The 19,590-nt window shown below is 34.3% G+C and overlaps 1 protein-coding gene across 16 annotated transcripts in view; it reads left to right on the forward strand.

The window, feature by feature from the left end:
- The window catches only part of KIF16B (kinesin family member 16B), a 563,734-nt gene that overhangs the window by 235,155 nt on the left and 308,989 nt on the right, over nt 1-19,590 (forward strand). For 7 of the 16 annotated variants that reach the window (XM_074209402.1, XM_074209403.1, XM_074209400.1 and 4 more), the window contains one exon: nt 159-209. In XM_074209402.1, coding sequence (XP_074065503.1) covers nt 159-209 — 51 coding nt within the window. The other 9 variants (XM_074209395.1, XM_074209396.1, XM_074209398.1 and 6 more) reach the window with 4 other exon arrangements.

The raw sequence follows: 19,590 nt of genomic DNA on the forward strand, positions 1-19,590 counted from the left end.
CAAGTGTGACCCTTCTAGAATAGTGGAATTATGAACAGTTGCAATTTTTCTAGAGAGTTTGCAATTTCTGCTCACTGTTAGATCTCATAAATATTTTGTAATCAAACTAATTTTTCCCTCTTGAAAAGCAGATAACTTAATTTTTCTTTTATTTCTAGGATAATGAAAAATTTCACAATGGCACTATTCAGCGTAAGCTAAAATATGAGGTAAGTAATGATTTTTCAGATTGATAGGGTCATCTTAAAATGTAACATGCTTATGTGATTAAGTTTTCTTAATATTTAGTTACATAATTAGAAATTTGACATGACAATGAGATAAATGTTTAATAGAGAAGACAAGCTATTATATAAATTTAAAATTAAATAGAATCCTGCAGGTTGCTTATAGACCATTTTCTCTAACTGTGAGGGAACCTTAAAAAAGAAACTTCTTTATTTAAAACAGATTCCCTTTACTCATCTTTCATTAAAATTAAAAAATTATATGATCAGAATCAAAAATAAAGATTGGAACTATAATAGAGAACTATTCAACATTTTTTAAAAATCTCATTAACTTCAAAGACCTTGGGTCTTCATATTATTGCTGTCGTTACAAAGGAATACTTTTGAGTAACTGATATAATATCTCTTTGATGAATTGTTTTACATCTTAGTCTCATCAAAGCAGAATTTATTTGGACATAGAACTCATGAAGTTTTATTTGGTTCTATTTATATTTTTTAGGCATGTGAGCCACTTGTGTGTGAGCATACCCATTTCCACACTCAACCCCCTCCCCCCACACACACAACACCCTTAAGAATTGATTATGGAAGCACTGCAAAGAGTTTCCATAAATTACTATGCTGTAAGAATTCTAGTTAGCCCCTCAAAATAGAATTAATTTTTTCTGCCTCCCCTGTTGTCAGCTTTCTTCCTAATCAATTCCAGTGAGATTATCTTCTTCCAAATACTTCAGATTCTTGTAGAAAAAAATCCATTTTCCATTTCTCCAACATAGTGCCTACACATATTAAGAAGTCAACAGGTGTTTGTTATTAATGATTCATTTATGCCTTCAGAAAAGATGTGTGGATGCCCCCAAAACACATATTTCCAATCATGAAACCAAATCATACATAGAAAAATAGTCCAGAGTCAAACAAAGAATTTCTTATTTACAGTTTTATTCTCAATAGATTCAGTAAGATATATCTCTTGGGTTCATAGGCTTGTGTTTATTTGTATTCTATTTGAATTTGAAATTAATTAAGATCACTCAATATTATTCATTATATAAAAAATTGTACTATAATGGGAAATGGATATTGTGAATTAATTGTATAAATTTTATATAATCATGTATACAAAATCCAGAAAATGATCTTCTCTTCCAAAATCATACCATCTGTTCCTCAATCAGATCACCTGTTCTTGAATCACATGTCAATCAATATCAATGGATTTAGATTTATAATTTTTTTCTGAATGAATCCATAAAACGAAGCCAGTGAAAGTGAATGTAAAAATTATGTGCAAAGAATTGTAGAAGATAAAAACAACATCCCTGTTTCTACTTTTTGACATTTTGAACAGAAAAGACCATCTTGGCCATCGCAATATCTAGTTCCACTTAAACTTAGAGATGATACAAATTCTTCCATTATCCTTAGAGAAGATGTTAATCAACGAAATCCAAAGAAAGAAGAAAGTCATTCAGTAATTTGGAGCATATCAAGCTCTACAAATTCCTCACTTATGTCAAAAGGGAGAACTTACCAAGAAAGGAACCAGAGTTCAGAACAAGAATTTTCATGTGAAATTAACTACAAGCTAACCTATCCTGAAACCACTGGTGTTTTTGATCAAGATTTTTGTCATCAAAATTGTTCTCTTGACTTTCTTCGAACAAACAGGGAAAGTACAGAATGTTTTCAAGACAAAATAGAGAATCTTAGTTATTCAAGATTTATGGCAATGTCTGGTGAAGATGCCTCCAGCTCAAGTTTTGAATCCAAATGGACCTTCATGCAACACAGATCCACCACAACATCTCTAGAGAGTAATGATGAACAGACTAGACAGAGCAACATGCTTTGCTTATTTCTTTCTGAATCCATTTCCAGTGAGAAGAGTTCATCCCAACCAGACCCCCACAAGTTTCCAGTCCCACTTCCTGTCCACGAACAGCATCTTGAACCAAACCCCATGAAGTTGACCCTTCCACCTACAAATAATAGGACAGGTACACTGTATGGCTTGGAATATTTCTATAACAAGTGTGCTAGCATTTATAAAGATTCGAGGAGTCACCTCTTCCAAAACAGCACAAAGATGCTCAACCAAGCAAGATGTATGGGTAGCCTATATGTCCCTAGTAGCATGACCTCCCAAGTAGCAACATTAATTAGAAATTTGCCGGTTCTTAGAAACTTGCCTCTGGAGATACCCTGGAAGTCATACATGAGGTGGTCAGATCCACCTCCTTTAGATGAAACTCAGCTTGTTATGAGTGACAAGAACCAACAAGAAAATTTTTTGTCAACACAGAGGCCTATGCATTATATGGTCCCAGCCATCTCATTTACCACAGGTGTACAGAGTTTTCCTCAAAGCTCTGTTTCCCAGAGAATATGTGACCAGGCCAGAAATTGCTTTGCCTTCAGGCAGACTCTTGTGCAGTTTCCAGCTGAACTTCTAAGGCTTCAGGAGTTGTCTTTAGAAGACCTTCTGGACTCTGTGTCCCATTGCATCCCTGAACTTTGGGGCAAAGTAAATGAATTAAAAGGTGTTTACTGGCTTGCTGTTGCTAATTGCACAGAGCCTGAGCCACAGCCAGCCTGTTTGATTCTGGGTAGTTCAGCCTTGTATACCTTCGTATTGTCAAATGATTGCCCAGACTCACTATGTGTTTTTCATATTCTTCCCCTCACTGTGCTTAGAGAGATTCATGTTGGTTTTGGAGGACAATGTCTACGACTTTTGGGCTCTATAGAGGACCATTTGCTAACTCTGTTTAGTTACAACAAAAACTTAACTCAACAGATATGCTGTGACTTGCTAAGTCCCCTAATGTCTGGGTCCAGCAGTGCCATGTGCTATACTCATCCCTTGCTCAGGGAAGATTTAGTCCAGCTTTCACTTGACTGTAGAACAGAAGTTACTGATTTGGTTTTGACAAGTGGAGTGAAAATGACATCTAAATTCCAAAATACCCGAGTTGACATTATTTACTTACTTCACGGAAACATGGAAAGTGATATTCCCTCCCTGGCAGAGGTTCAATTGCTGTTATATACTACAGTCAAAGTAGAGAATGGCTCTAGCCAAACATGTAAATCATTAGTTCTTCTTAATACACATATTGGACTTGTGAGAAAAGATTGTGTTTTCTATCCCCTTGTATTTTCTCCAAGAATATCTCCTCCATGCTCACAATTTGACGTGATTAAGTTTCGTGCTTTAAATGAATTCAGATGTGTTGTTGCAGACCAGAAAAACTTGTTAGAAGTGGAACTTGTCTTTTACAAAAAGCATAAAATTGCATCTGATTCAAGAATTGATTTTTCTGGACACCAGTTGCCCAATTCCTCATCATATATTGTAGATGCCCAAAATGAGCCATCTGAGGCCTGGAAGCTAACTTTCAATTCACAAGATGAAGCTTTTTGGTTAATTAAATACTTGACAAGATTGTAAAGAGTAGATTTTCAAAGTGCATTTATAATATATGTATTTGAAGTTTTTGAATGTGGTATAAAAAACTTGGTATATTTGAACTTGGTATCAAAAACATGAAAAATAATCAAGAGAAAATAAATGCCAGCTAACTTGGAATGGAAATAAGGATGATATCTAAAACTGGAAATTTAGGAGTTTTAAATATCTAAAATAAAATGACTGTCAATGAAGAATTGATAAAATGTTTTTTATAACTTTCTCACTTAATTATCCTTAAAGTAATACTTGATTAAAAGCACTTTTCTTTTTATTCCATTTAACTTTGTATTGATTTATAGTATAACAGTTCTCATTTGAGTTCTGAAATAGTTTGGTCTATTGTTGCTAAGCAAAGTCTCTTTAGTGACTTGACATTCATTGACATGTAGAGATTTAGATGTAATTAGGACAGTTGAATTGTAGAAATATAGAAAGTACAGAATTTTCCATAAAATCACAGTGATTTAAAGCTTCTCTTCACTATTTAAAAACATGAAGTAGAGTCAGAGATAAGAAAGCTGCTGAGGTTCTTTACCTTGTGGATTACCTCTTCATTTCATTGTTATTACCTTATCTCTTCCATTTTGTATGATTTCATTTCATTTCACTTCTCTTTTCTTCCCTTTTGCCCTGCCCTGCTGTGCCCCTAGGAGTTTTGTTTGAATTCTCCCATCTAATTAGCAATACTTATAAAACCAGCATTTAGTCCATTTTAAGATTTCTTAACATTTTAGGTTGAAAAGAATTCATTTTTCTTTCTCTGTAAGTATATCTGTTTCTAGTTTTCTCCTTTGACTTTTTCTTTGACTCTTAAATTCTTACCCTGGCCATCTTTAGTTAATTATGTCTTCTTACCACCATCTCATCTCACCATCATTTCTCACTACTTGCCTACTCAGACATTTTTATGAACTTACCTGTCTGCTATAGCCTCATCCTATGACTATGTTAAGCCCACATCTGACTTTATCCATATCATTTTCTACTATCAGATTATCTTCTTTCCTCCTCATTTCACCAACTTCAAGTCAGCTTAATTTTGTCCTTCTCAAGTTGTCATTCTTTGCTGATTGTGCCTTCTTATTATTCATTTACTCCCCCCCAACTACTTCAGTGCTTATGTATACACTTTATACTAATTCAAGTTTAACTAGTTCATGTTCTGCTATTTTCAGCATATATTCTTCCAAATTTTAATTTCTTTGTAGCCAGGTTGTTTTTTGTATATTTCTTTTACCCCTTTCTTCCTTAAAAGCAACTAATATAATTTTTTAATCACAAGTAAGATGTTTAATAAATGTAGCCTTATGGTTGTTCACTGATTTCATAACATAAGTTGTGTTTTATTCTTACTGATGTTAACTGTATCTGAACAGGTAAACTTTTTGGATATTATGGAATACATAAATACAGTCTGTTATTGATCAACAGTGGTTGCTGGTAACAGATGTAAAATCAGTAGTCTCATTCATTAAAGGCAAATTTTCAATTTAACTTTTAGATGACTGATAGTCTACATATACATTCTCAGTCTCTACTAAGCAGCTCTTTGCCTTGAGTTTCATGCCTTGAATATTCTTTGTTCACTCTGGGATGATATGAGCAGTGAATTAGGAGAGGAGAGAAGGTAACCAGGACATGCTTTATAATTTACAAAATGGGTAGTTAGCTCCTGACCTGCAGAATTACTTGTTCATAGAGTCCAAACGTATTTGGCTCTGAAAGGGAGCTCAAAAGTTATCCAGACTGATACCCTCATTTTTAAGATGATGAATCTGAGACCTTGAGAGGTTAAATTGACTTTCCCAAGGTTATATAAGTAGTGAATTGAAGAGTTGTGATTTGAACCTATGACTTCTGGATCCAGTTGCAACACTAGTCTGATACTAGTCTTACATTTACTTCTAGCTGATGTTCTCCCTTATAGATTATGATTCTCACTATAATAATGAAATGTATCTAATGACTAATGTAATAGAATTGTACTATCTAATTAGGATTACTTCTAAAACCAGCATTTAATCCATTTAAAGATTTCTTAACTTTTTAGGTCGAAAAGAATACATTTTTCTTTCTCTGTAATTTTTTATTCATTTTCTTTATTATATTTTATTTTTTGATCCATATTTCAGATTTTATTGGTGTAGAAATTCTACTTTTAGTCCCAGAATATATCAACTACTATGAATCTTTTATTTTTAGAGAAATTACTTGGAGAATTAGGTGGTTAAGTGACTTTCTCAGGGTCACATAGCTGTTATGTATCAGAGATATATTATGCCATGATGCCAGCTAACTCTTTCTATTTTGCCTCACTGTCTCTCGTTAAGTTTTTTCCTATATTTAATTGACAAGAGAGTAAGAATGATTTATTATGACTATCAGAAGGAGAAGAGGTGCTAGTAATTATGATGTTATTGATAGGGAACAAGATACATAATCAGCACATAATTTCACCAATGTGTTAATAAATATTTAAACATATACTGGCTAGTCTCACATGGAAAAGAACTCATAACTCTTTTTGAGCTTATTATAAATTGTAGCCTTTACATAGAAGGGGCAAAATCATACTATTAATTATGCTGTTAATTTTGCTGATCATTGCTCTGTCTCCTGGAGCAGATATCCCTTAGCATGGTATTTGAAGATGACTTTTAAGACTCAAGATTCTGTGACATTTTATTTTCCTTTATTACTTCCATAATGCTAATACCATTTATATTTTGGACTGGTTCCCTTTCCTAGTTGTTGCAAACGTCACCGATTTTCATTGATCATACAGGTCAACTTTTACTTGGCCATAAACATGCTACTTGCCCTCTTAAAGCTGTTGCTGGTATTGTTGCTCTGTTGTCTTTCTACAGAGATCTCAAGACCATCTTGAAGGCAAGGTTTCATCACAGGATAGACTCAAGAGCTCAAAACCATCTAACTACAGTGAGAGTTTTCTTCTAAAACTTCCCCAACTTCTGAATCAGGTGACAGGATTGGTGTTTGCATTCTGGCTTTCAAGCTAAATTTATCCCTTTAGAGCTGATTTGGAGTCACAGGTCAACTTTAGAATCATCTCAGTTTACCTTGAGTTTGGAAGAACATATTTCTAAGGCCTCATTTAATGCCACAGGCTTTTCCTGCAAAGCCTTCATAGTGCATTTTCCTGGGGTTAGGACATAGCTCATGCAACCCACAACTTTGGCTATACTATGCCTTAATAGATACCCACACAGACACCATATTAAGTAGTTTGATTTCCAGGACTAGCAATTGGTTTTGAATTTCAGTAAAGCATATTATATAGTGAGATAACCTCTTTAATTTAAAGAGATTATTTACATAATCTTAAGAAAATATATATAGATTCCCAAATCATAAGAAGCAAAATATTTAAATTGAATGTAATCAGCTTTCTGACAAATACCAAATTATAAACATGAAGAATATTTTTTCCTAAGTAGCTTTTTAAAAAAATCCAAAAACAATAGCATTTTTACATGGTAGAGTTTGTTAATATTTCTTAGACATTATCTCTTTGAGGTACTGATTTTCATCCAAATTTGATTAAAAACCATTTTGCTCACAGCTGCCTCTTTTAGAGACTTGTGCTTGGCAAAGTGAATTTATTTAGTCTTTGTTGAAAAAACATTTCAGAACAGTTTAAATCTCCCCATTCTCATTACAGAAAAATGTGCAGGCATCCCTTTGGAGGAAAACACTCTCATTTGGAAGCAGCTGTAATTACAGTAATTTTTATTTACATACTTGTTTTCAAATGATTTGAAGTTTTGTCGGAAAATCTTTTCAGAACTTCTTTCTAATGCTTTCCTCTATAGCCATGCCATTGCCCAATTTTATGGGTGCAGATATCTGATAATGAGGTCATTTTGCTAATTCAGTAACTCAGCTATCAGATAGAAAGGGACCAAACCGAATATACTTTACACCTTATTACACTATCTCAGTCAGTAATATTTGATTGAGAATAGTTAACTATTAAAGATATATTTCAAGACCTTTAATTTCATCAGCATGTTTACTCCTTTTACTGATAGAGCTTTCAACTCCTGTGCAACATTTAGTTGATTATCAAGCATTCCTGTAGTAATTTTCCTTACAGTCAACCTAGCAATAAATTTCTCTGACCTTTACTGGAAGGGTAACAACAACAGACAAACAGCCCATCAACAGACTTGTAGCTGAAATCTTTTTAGCTTGAGTTTTTCTGGCTTAATTCTTGAAAAATTGGGAGATCTTATACCATGGTGACAAATCAGAGTAGGACTTTATTAGAATTGTTTCATACTAAAAATATAAGTTTTGAAACCAAAAATCCTTTAGATACTTAGAACAAGATCATTTCTTCCTTCAAAGATTTTATTTTTTTAATATAGGAAGATACTACATGGTTGAATGGTGGTCAGGGGTATTTTCGTGTGGAATTTCACCAGGACGGGGAAAATAAGTCATAGAACAGCATCTTTTCCAAGAAAAGGAGTTTATAAGAAAAGAAGTATTGATTTTAGTTGGGGAGGGGAAAGGTAAAAGGGGAAACATGCAGCTGAACATCTAAATATATATGGTGAACTTTGTCCAGTCAGGAATATCACATCCCATAGTTTGAAGTTGTCATACCTAGTTGAAGTGGAGGCTGGTGCAGAACAATATAATTGGAAGATGGTTGAAGTGTATATTTTATTGTAAGTCTGGGGCCTCCACGTATGATAAAATTTTACCACATCCATTATTCAGCTCTAAAATGAAATACTGACTAGATCAGACTTCATTCAACCATAAAACTTCAAGTTAGACAAGACTCTCGAGCTCCTCTAATCCATCTCCAACATTACAGGAATGTCTTTTATAATATCTCTTGTTAATAAACTTGTATTTAATAAATCTCTTGATTTGACTGAATATAACCATCATCCCTCTAGTTGCCATCTTTCAGATGAGCTTATATTTTATTCCTCTTAAAATGTAGCAACAGAATTATACATAATACCTTGATGCTGGCACAGCTTTACAAAATATATGTACGAACTTTTTTCAGAAATGTTGCTATTACTTATCTGACTCTATTCATGTGTTTTCTTCCTAGTTGATCTTTGAGCTCAATCTTTAACTTATATTTAACTTACTGTCTCTTTTTATAATTTAATAGCTTTTCCATCTGTAAGAGGGAGTAGGAGTAGTAGTAGAAGAATCAAAAGGAGTACAGGTAACCTCTTGCCAAGTTTTATCCCTTTTGCTAGGATGGTCAATAATACAGCTCTCCAGATATGGTAATGAAAAAATAGCTTCTCTCTTTTCTGCTCCTTCCCAGAGTTAGGCTTTATTTCAGGAAGAAGGAATCAATTCAAAGGTATGTACTCAACATGATATTAACAAGTATAGGTTCCTGAGCATTTTTTCAGTGGCCAGATCATAGTAACTGGTATTTTGAAAAGGCCCAGTCTTCTATGCATGTAGAATCATAGTTTTTGAAAATTCACTTAAAGAACTGATCAATATCATAGTAATACTATGGATTGGAAAAGTCATTACAAGCCTTTGGATTTTATTGTAAAGCAGCAGTAACTATCTCATCCTTTTCATAAGAAATGTGTTAGTTTACTAACTGTTTGAAATGAAAGATGGAAACTTTCATACTTGGGACCCTTATATCTGTTACGAATGTTTTAATAGGTGTGAAATTTTGGCAGCATTTTTGTTAGTATAATGCTATCTAATTATTGTAATACCAATGTATTTGACTCAAAATTTATTTCATTTGCCCTTTCATTGAATTCTGATAAGTTAAAAAGGCACTGGAAAAGATATGCATGGGAAACCTAGATTTTTCTAATATCATTTAGGATCTACTACTTTATATAAATGTTTTGCATATTCACTATACTCCCCAAATTGACTTTGGTTTTAAAAGTGAAACTTCTTAATTGATATTTAAAATGTGACTGATTTTGATTATATTTAAGAATTTAACTTGTAAATTATCTTCCCTTCCATTAGATATTTTCTCTTTTTCCTTATCCCCTCCCCCTGCACATACATATTTCACATATTTTTTTGGTCACATTTACAAGCTAGAATATAGATAATTTGTGTCTCCATATTTCTAGTACTATTCATAAACCAGTACACACCTGTCCTAGACTAGTTCTTGGGAATTTTGTTTTATCCAAATCCATTGACCCAGAATAAAGAATCATTAGATGCTTAAATAAATAAAAGTGACTACATTTCATTTGAGAGTGGGAATAAAAGTGAGATATGTGGAAGAAAAACTCTGGATGTGTTCTACCTATTAAATTTTTAGAATGTAGAATACAAAATTATATATAAAAATCAAATTTTTAAAAATTCCATTGTTTGTGATGTCCAATTAAAAGAGAGATAAAAACGGAGGAAAAAACAGAATCACAGAGAAATGTAGGCAGGAAAAAAAAATAAGAGAATAGTAGGAGACAGGCACACACAAACATAACAAACATTCAAAAAAGGCCATAGTTGCACAGACATCAAGATAGGTGCAGACAAGAGTAAACTTCTTTTGTCTTTTATGAATTGTTTAAGTCCCTTTAATATTTAGTGTATTTTTACACATAGAGTGAAGATTTCCTACTTACCTTACTAATTTTCTTTTCTAGCTAATTTGTTGTCCTAAATAAAAGTAAGTTCAAAATATCCTATTCAGAATGTGTGAGAAATAATCATTAATATTTGTTTTTTCCCTATTAATAGTCTCATTTTTTTTTACTATTTGAGACATGTATTCCTAGTTTAATGAAGATTTTTTAAGTGAAAGAGAATCTCATTCACAACTGAATTTCTTTAGACTAATTGTATTCCCAGCTCTGTTACCACATATATGAACTGAAGCAAATCACTTTACCTCTTTTGACCTCAGTTTCCTCATTTGTAAAATAAGGAACATTGCACTAGACCTCTGAGGTCCTCTAAATACTTAGAAACCCTTGGACATTTCCCATGAATATATTGTTATGGAATAGAGATAGCCCAACTTAAATAAGCCATAATACCATTAAAACATATTGATATATACCAAAGAAATAAAGATACTTATAATTTTACTAAAGAGACAAGAGTAGCATTTCATTTACCTTGATCTAGGAGCCCTCAGACTTCTAATCCAACCTTTTCATTTTACAGATGAAGAAACTGAGGTCCAAATGAGTGACTTGCCCAAGGTAACACTTGTATAATTATAGATGGTAGTGAAAATTTGAACTAATATAGTCTGACTCAAAATCTATTTCATGTTGCCCTGACATTGTGAGAAGATAACAAGAGACAATAAATGATAAAGGGCCAAAATCAATAACATTACAGTCTGCAGTCTGCATAAGACCCCTTAGAGGAGTTGGCACTGAAGCTGTAAGGACTCTAGGTATAGAGGTGAGATGGGAGAGCCCTCCAGACCTGCAAGAAGATGTGGAAGAAGACATGGAAACTCCTCTAGGTAGAATAGCCCAGTGCATCATTCTTGTAATTCTCTTGATGTTTCTTCCTCATCTGGCTATCAAGATTATGCCTCTCTTGATTCTGGAAGCTCCCTTGGGTTCCACTCACCAACCCCTTATATCCTCCACTAGACTCCTCTACCTCCACACTTGGCTCTCTCTGTTGTCTCCTCTGTTAGATTATAGGTTCCAAGTGGCAGCTAGGTAGTGCAATGACTAGAGCACTGGTCCTGGAGTCAAGAGGATGTGGGTTCAAATCCCATCTCAGACACTTAATACTTGCCTAGCTGTTTGTCCTTGGGCAAGTCACTCTTAACTTCATTGCCTTAAGTAAATAAATTTTTTAAAAAAGATTATAGGTTGGGGCAGCTAGGGGAAGTGGATAAAGCACCGGCCCTGGAGTCAGGAGTACCTGGGTTCAAATCCAGTCTCAAACACTTAATAATTACCTAGCTGTGTGGCCTTGGGCAAGCCATTTAACCCCATTTACCTTGCAAAAAAAAAAACCAACTAAAAAAGATTATAGGTTCCTGGAGAGGAGGGATTATCTCAATGTTGTATTTGTATTCCAGTGATTGATTACTAGAATATTGGTCACATAGCAAGTGCCTAGGAAAGGCTTTTAAATTATTACATTTATCAGGAAGGGCTATCTTTTTTTATCTAATCTGGCCAATCCTCTTTTATGATACAGGTCATTAGAAAGAAAATAGAGAAACATGCCCTTTGCTTGAAAAAAGTGGAAGATGAATTGTTAATTTTCTAAAAACTGCCTAAAAATATGAAACTCTGGGTTTGCCTAATATTTTAAAAAAATCAAACCTTAGTTACATAACACATAGGGAGAGGTAAAAGCCCTTCGGCCCGACCTTGTCATGCTAAGAGTTTACAGTTAATTCAAACATCTGCTACATAATTAGAGGTTTTGGAGGGGGGGAGATGCTTATTACTCCCTTTAGAGCTGTGACATTCTCTGCCCTCCACAATTCTCATTCAGTGATCTAAGGACATTAATGCTTCTTAGGAACATTTTCTTTTCTTGCCCCTTTTGAAGGAGAGTCCTTACAAGAGAAATAGACTAACACTCTCTGCTGCATATTTAGAATTTAGTATTTCTTTTTGTGCTACTTTGGCAAGGAACTACACTCAAGCATCTCATCAGCAGTGTGGGAGAAAAAGCACTTTGTTGAGCTAGTGCATTTTATCAATATAAGCATATTTCATGTAGTTGCAAGTCTGAAAAATGCATCTAGTATTGGTTATTCATAAAGATAGAGGTATGAATCATAGATTTATATAAATCCGAGTACTTTCTTTTGTCTTTATTTTTTTGATAGTATTTTTTCCACTATTAGATATCAAGAAAATCCTAGCATTCATTTTTACAAGGTTTTGAATTCCAAATTTTCCTCCCTCCCTGTTCTTTCCTCTTCTGATAGTGGTAGATAGTTTGATATAGTTTACATTAAACATAATTCCATATTGGTCTAATTGTCAAAGATGAAACAGATCAAAAGGAAAGAATAATCACCCGAAGGAATAAAGTAATCAAAAATATGCTTCAATCTGCAGAGTTCATCAGTTCTTTATCTAGATTTACATAGCATTTTTCTTCGTGAGTCCTTAGTACTTGTCTTGGATCATTGTTTTGCTGAGAAGAGCTGGGTCATTCATAGTTGATTACACACAGTTGTTGAAACTGTGTACATGTTTTCCTGCTTCTACTCATTTTATTTTTCATCAGTGTGTACAAATCTTTTCAGGTTTTTCTCAAATCTGCCTGCTCATTGTTTCTTATTGGATAAGAGTATTCCATTAATTTCATATACCACAGCTTGTTCAACCATTCCCCAACTGATGTGCATCTTCTCAGTTTTGGATATTTTGACACCACAAAAAAGGCTGCTATTAATATTTTGGCACATATAGATTCTTTTTTCTATTTTATAATCTCTTTGGGGTACAGACTTAGTAGTGGTATTATTGGATCAGAGACCATGCACAGTTTGAGTGTAATTCCAAATTGCTTTACAGAATGGTTGGATCAGTTCATAGTTTCACCAACATTAGAGTCCCAGTTTTCCTTCATCCTCTCCAACATTTGTTGTTTTCCTTTTTTGTCTTTTATTAGCCAATCTTCTAGGTTTGAGGTAGTATCTCAGAATTGCTTTAATTTGCATTTCCCTAATTAGAAGTGATCTGGAACACTTCTTCATATGCCTATAGATAGCTTTGATTTATTTATCTGAAGACTGCCTGTAAATATCCTTTGACAATCTATCAATTAGGGAATGATTTATATTCTTATAAATTTGACTCAGTTCTCTAATTTGAAAAATGAGGCCTTTATCAGAGACAGTGTAAAGATTATTTTCTGGTTTTCCACTTTCCTTCTAACCTTTTTGCTTTGTTTATACAAAACCTTTTTAATTTAACATAATCAAGACTATCTGTTTTACATTTTGTCCTCTCTATCTCTTACTTGGTCATGAATTCTTCCCCTCCCCATAAATCTGACAGGTAGACTATTCCTTGGTCTTCTAATTTGCTCATGGTCTCCCCTTTATGTCTAAATCATATACCCATTTTGTCTTTATCTTGCAAGGTATATGGTATGAGATGTTGATTTATACCTCATTTTCATCCTATTATTTTCCAGTTTTTCCAACAGTTTTGGTCAAATAGTGAGTTCTTATTTCAAAAGCTGGAATCTTCGGGTTTATCAAATGCTAAAATACTAAGACCATTGTCTAATCTGTCTTTTGTATCCATTCTAGTTTATTGACACACACATCTATTTCTTAACCATTACCAAATAATTTTGATGATTACTGCTTTGTAATATAGTTTGAGATCTAGTATTGTTAGACCTCCTTCCTTTGTATATGAATTTTATTCTTATTTTTCCTACCTCTATCAAATAATTTTTTGGTGGTTTGATTGGCATGGGACTGAGTAAGAAAATTAGATTAGGCAGAATTATTTTTTTTATTATTGTTTCAGTCTGGCTTTATTTGCTCAAAGTGTTTTTGTAATTGGGTTGTCTTGGCAAGTAGACACAAGTATTTTATATTGTTTATAGTTATTTTAAATGGAATTTCTCATTTCTTGCTGATGGGCTTTGTTAGTCACATAAATGCTGCTGCTGATGATTTATGTGAGTTTAAATTATATCCCACAACTTTAATTATCTCAAGTAAATTTTTATTTTATTCTCTAGGATTCTCTGAATGCATATTAGATTAGTCGCAAAGAGTGACAGTTTTGTTTCCTCACTGCATATTCTAATTCCTTCTATTTTCTTTTCTTCTCTTATTGGTATAGCTAACATTTCTGGTTCTATTTTGAATAATATTAGTGATAAAGGATATTCTTTCTTCACCCCTGTTCTTATTGGAAACGCTTCTAGCTTATTCCTATTACAGATAATGCTGACTGACATTTTTTGATAGACGTAGCTTATCAATTTAAGGAATGCTTCCTTTATTCCTGTGCTCTGTAGTATTTTTAAAGCTTTTTCAGCAATATTGGATGTTATTGAAATGGTCAGTTAGTTGATAGTTTTCCTAATATTAATTCAACCCTACATTTCCGGTATAAATTCCACCTGGTGATAGTATGTAATCCTTGTGATATATTGCCTTAATAGTATTTTATTCAAAATTTTGCATCAGTATCATTAAGGAAGTTGTGCTCTAATTTTCTTTCTGTTTTTACTTTTCATGGTTTAGATATTAGCACTGTTTGTGTCATAAAAGGAGTTTGGTAGGACTCCACCTATTTTTCCAAATGGGTTATATAGTAGTAGAATTAATTGTTCTTTAAATGTTTGTTATAATTTACTTGTGATCGAATCTGATTCTGGAGATTTTTCCATAGGGAGATCATTAATGGGTTGTTCAATTTCTTTTCTTTTAGATGGGGTTATTTAAGCATTCTATTTTCTGATCTGTTAATCTAGATAATTTATATTTTTGTAAAATCCATTTCACTCAGTCAGATTTAATGACATATAATTGGGCAAAATATTTCTTAATAATTGCTTTAATTTCTTCTTCATTGGAGGTGATTTCACCCTTTAGATTCTTGATATCTAATATTTGGTTTCTTCCCTCCCTTTCTTCCTCTCTCTCTCTCTCTCTCTCTCTCTCTCCCCCTCCCTCCCTAGATTTATTTATTAGTTCAATACTTGTTTTTGTTTTTTACTTGCAGTCTTAATACTCTCATCTTTGAATTTTAATATTTCCATTTGGTGCTTAATTGGGGTTTTTTAATTTGTTCTTTTTCAGGGTGTTTGTTTTAGTTAGATTCCCAATTCGTTGATTTGTTCTTTTTTTCCACTTTGGTGACGTGAGAATTGAGAGAACTAAATTTTCCCTTAAGTACTGCCTTGGTTCCCTCTCATAAATTTTGTTTTGTCGTCTTATTGTCATTCTCTTAAATGAAATTATTTCTTTGATTTGCTTATTCAGTACATATCAATCAAACTAACAAAAAAAGATATATTCCTTATATGCCTCTTAAGTTTTCTCCATAGGTCTAACATATATAACTTTTCTTATATCTACCTCCTTAACTTCTTCCTTGTTTTGTTTTTTTTTTTTTGACTGAATTTATTGAGTTCCAAGAGAGGATGGTTAAGGTCCCCCAGTAATATAGTTTTGCTCTTTATTTCCTCCTGTAACTCACCTAACTTCTGTCTATGCCACTTGGTGTTTATATATAGTTTAGTATTGCTATTGCTTCATTGTCTGTGATGCTTTTATCAAGTTGTAGTTTCCTTATCTCTTTTAATTAGGTCCATTTTTGCTTTTACTTTTTCTGAGATCAGAATTGCTATCCTGTTTTTTAATTCAACTGAAGAACAATAGATTCTGTTCCAGCCCCTTTCTTTTACTCTGTATGTCTGTTTCAGTTGTGTTTTTTGTAAACAACCTATTGTAGGATTTTAGTTTTTGTTTCACTCTGGTGTCCACTTCCATTCATGGGAGAGTTCATCCCTTTTACATTCAAAGTTATGATTACTATCTGTGTATTTTCCTCCTTCCTATTCCTCCTGTTTGTTCTCTCTCTCCTTTCATCCTGTCTCTACTCAGCAGTGTTCTGCTTTTGCCTTGTCTCTTGCCTCCCTTCTGTTATTCCCCTCCCCTCCCCCTTCATTTAATTTCTTCCCCTCCTACTTCCCTGTCAGATAAAATAGATTTCTGTATTCAGCTATTATGTATATTATTCCTTCTGAGCCAATACTGATGAGAGTAAGGTTAAAGCTATGTTTATTGCCCACCTTCCCATCTTCCTCTCCACTGTTATAGGTTTTTCTTATAGAGACTTGAAATCCTTCTGTTTCATTAAATAGCTAGCTATCTTTTCCCCTTGATGTTTCATATTCAGTTTTGCTCAATAATTGATTTTTGGTTGTAGTCCTAGTTATTTTGACCTCTAGAATATCAAGTTCCATGACCTGTGAACCTATTATGTTGCAGCTGCTAAGTCTTGTGTTATCCTGGTTGTGACTTCCCAATATCACAATTAAATCTGTTCACTTGTGGTGATTTGATTGTTCTGAAATTTGACTATAATGTTCCTTGGAGTTTTTATTTTAGGATTTCTTTTGAGGTGATCTGTGAACTCTTTCAGTTCCTATTTTGTCCTCAGGTTCCAGGACATGAGGGAGATTTTCCTTGATAAATTTTTGAAAGATGTTGCCTGGGTTTTCCTTTTGATTATGGCTTTCAGGTAGTTTAATGAATTTGATATTGTTTCTCCTGGTTCTGTTTTCCATATCAGTTGTTTTTCATTTTGTTGTTTTTAACATTTTCTCCCATTCTTTCATTGGTTTGAATTTGATGGATTCTTGATTCCTTATAGAGTTGTTAACTACCCTTGCTAATTATAGCTTTTAAGTAATTGTTTTGATTAGCCTTTTTGTTCTTTCTTTCCTATTTGACCAATTGTAGTCTTTTAGGAATTATTTTTCTCTGTTGATTTTTGATTCTCTTTTTTCCATCTGACTAATTCTATTTTTTAAGAAGTTGTTTTCTTTTTTTCCAATTTTTCTTACACTCCTCTTACATGATTTTCAAAGCCCCTTTTTGAACTCTTCCATGAAATTGTTTCTGTGCTTGAGTCCACTTCCTGTCTTTGGGGTTCTACCCATAAGATTTTTGACATTGTTGTCCTCTTCATTGTCATCCTAATAACTTTCTATAGTCATATTCTTGTTCTTTTCATCTTTGTTGTTATTGTTACCCTTTTCCTTTCCTTAAATTTGAGCTCTCCTCCTAGGCTAGAAGGAGCACTGTCTCAGTCTTCTTGGGCTAGTGGCTATGGGGTCTGGGGTTTTTATCTGATGCTGAGCTGATGTTGCATTGAGGCCCATGGGGGACCCTCATGTCTGATGTTGCACTGAGGGCTGGTGTTGGGGATGACTGGTGTTGCTGGAACCTGTAGGAGTCTGGCAGTTTACCTGCTGCTCAACTGGAGTCCTTGTGGTGGTGTCTGGTAGGTGTTCCTGTGCTGGGGACTGGTAAGGTGTTTCTGTGTCTCTCTGGGTTACACTAAATGAAGCACAAGGTGGTTTGGCAACTGGAGAATGCTTGCTTGCCAGGGGATGTCCTTGAGCACATTGTGGTCTGGCTACTGGAGGAATGTCTGTTGTCCAGGGCCATGCTGAAGCACATGGAAATCTGGCCATTGGAGGATGCCTGTTGTCCAGGGCCATGCTGAAGGACATGGAGTTCTGGCCATTGGAGATACCTGTTGTCCAGGGCTCTGTTGAAGCATGTGGAGATCTGACTATTGGAGATGCCTGTTGTCCCGGGCCATGCTGAAGCACACAGAAGCCATTGGAGATGCCTGTGTTGTCCAGGGCTATGTTAAAGCATGTGGAGGTCTGTCCATTGGAGAATGCCTGTTGTCCAGGCCTATGCTGAAGCATGTGGAGGTCTGGCCTTTAGAGGATGCTTGTTTGCCTAGGGCTATGTGACTTAGAGCTGGAGTCTGCCAGTTTCCCTGACATATTAAGGCATTGGGGGGGGGGGTTCTTGTGTTGGCTCTTGCCTGTTCCACCACACTGGGGTTCAGGATCTCTTGCTGTTTTTCTGGGGGGGGGGGGCGGGTCTTGCTACTGGCTTGCCTCCTGTCCTGGACTGCGTTTCCCCATTTTCCCTTCACCAGGATGAGATGGACCTTTCCGGTGGTTCTTGCAGTTTTCTAGGGTTAAAAAAAATGATTAAGCCCATCCACTTGCTGGTTCTGTTATTCCAGGATTTGTTCTGGGGCACTGTTTTATGCTTGCTTGGAGGTGAATATGAGGGTTATGGAGACTTACTGCTTACTCCACCATCCTGGTTTCTGGAATTTGATACCTTTCCTTTTCTTTCTAAACACAATCATTTCACTACCTGTACTCATAATACTTTGAACTTCAGAGCTCTTTGCAGGCCAACTCTGTTGCAACCTTTCATTTTATTTTGTATGCTGTGATGATCCAAGTCATTCATATCCCTCTTGCCACTCCAGAGAGAAATCTGACCTGTGCAAACATAAGGAATTTTAAAACAACATAACATCCTATGAATAATGGGATTGGCTCTATTAAAGCACAGATATGATTGTTTGCCACAAAATACAGGTAGAAGTTCCAAGTAGAGTCATCATAACAAATTTATGTTCTCTCTTCCTAATAATAAGTTTGACTTAAATTTTCCTTAGCTATCTTCTATTTTATCTCATAAAATCCTACATTTCTTGTGAAATTGCCTCTCACTAAAACCATTTTTATTTTACATTATTTTATATTCATCTATGATGTAAAGAGTACTTGCACTTTAAAAATCTATTATACTGTTATTTGCCAGATATTTGGAATTCTTTTATTTGCTTTTTAATTCAAATTCACTGCTTGAATGTATTCAATTATTACTGAACTTTACTAAGTTACTGAACTTACTGAACAACTAAGTGAGATTGTTAAATTTTTACAAACAGATATGACTTTGATAATGTTATTTATTTCCATCGATCAACAAACCTTTATTAAGTACCTACCATGGACTAGGACTGCCAGGTTGCACAATGGATAGAGTGCCAGACCTGAGCTTCAACCTGAATGGGCAACTTCTCATTTGTAAAATGAGCTGGAGAAGAAAGTGGCAACCCATTCCAATATCTGCACTAAGAAAACCCCAAATGGGGTCACAAAAGAACTGGAAATGACTGAACAACAGGAACAACAAATATGTCCTCACTCTCAAGGAACTTATGTTCTCTTGGGGGAAAAGTACAAATGTGAACAGAATACAATAAAATAAGTATACCAAATACAAGGTAATTAATAGTTATGTGGCTTAGTGGATAGAATACTGGGTCTCAGGAAGACCTGAGTTCACATTTGACCCTA

This window comes from Macrotis lagotis, chromosome 1 (assembly GCF_037893015.1).
Source record: "Macrotis lagotis isolate mMagLag1 chromosome 1, bilby.v1.9.chrom.fasta, whole genome shotgun sequence".
NCBI lineage: Eukaryota > Metazoa > Chordata > Mammalia > Peramelemorphia > Peramelidae > Macrotis > Macrotis lagotis.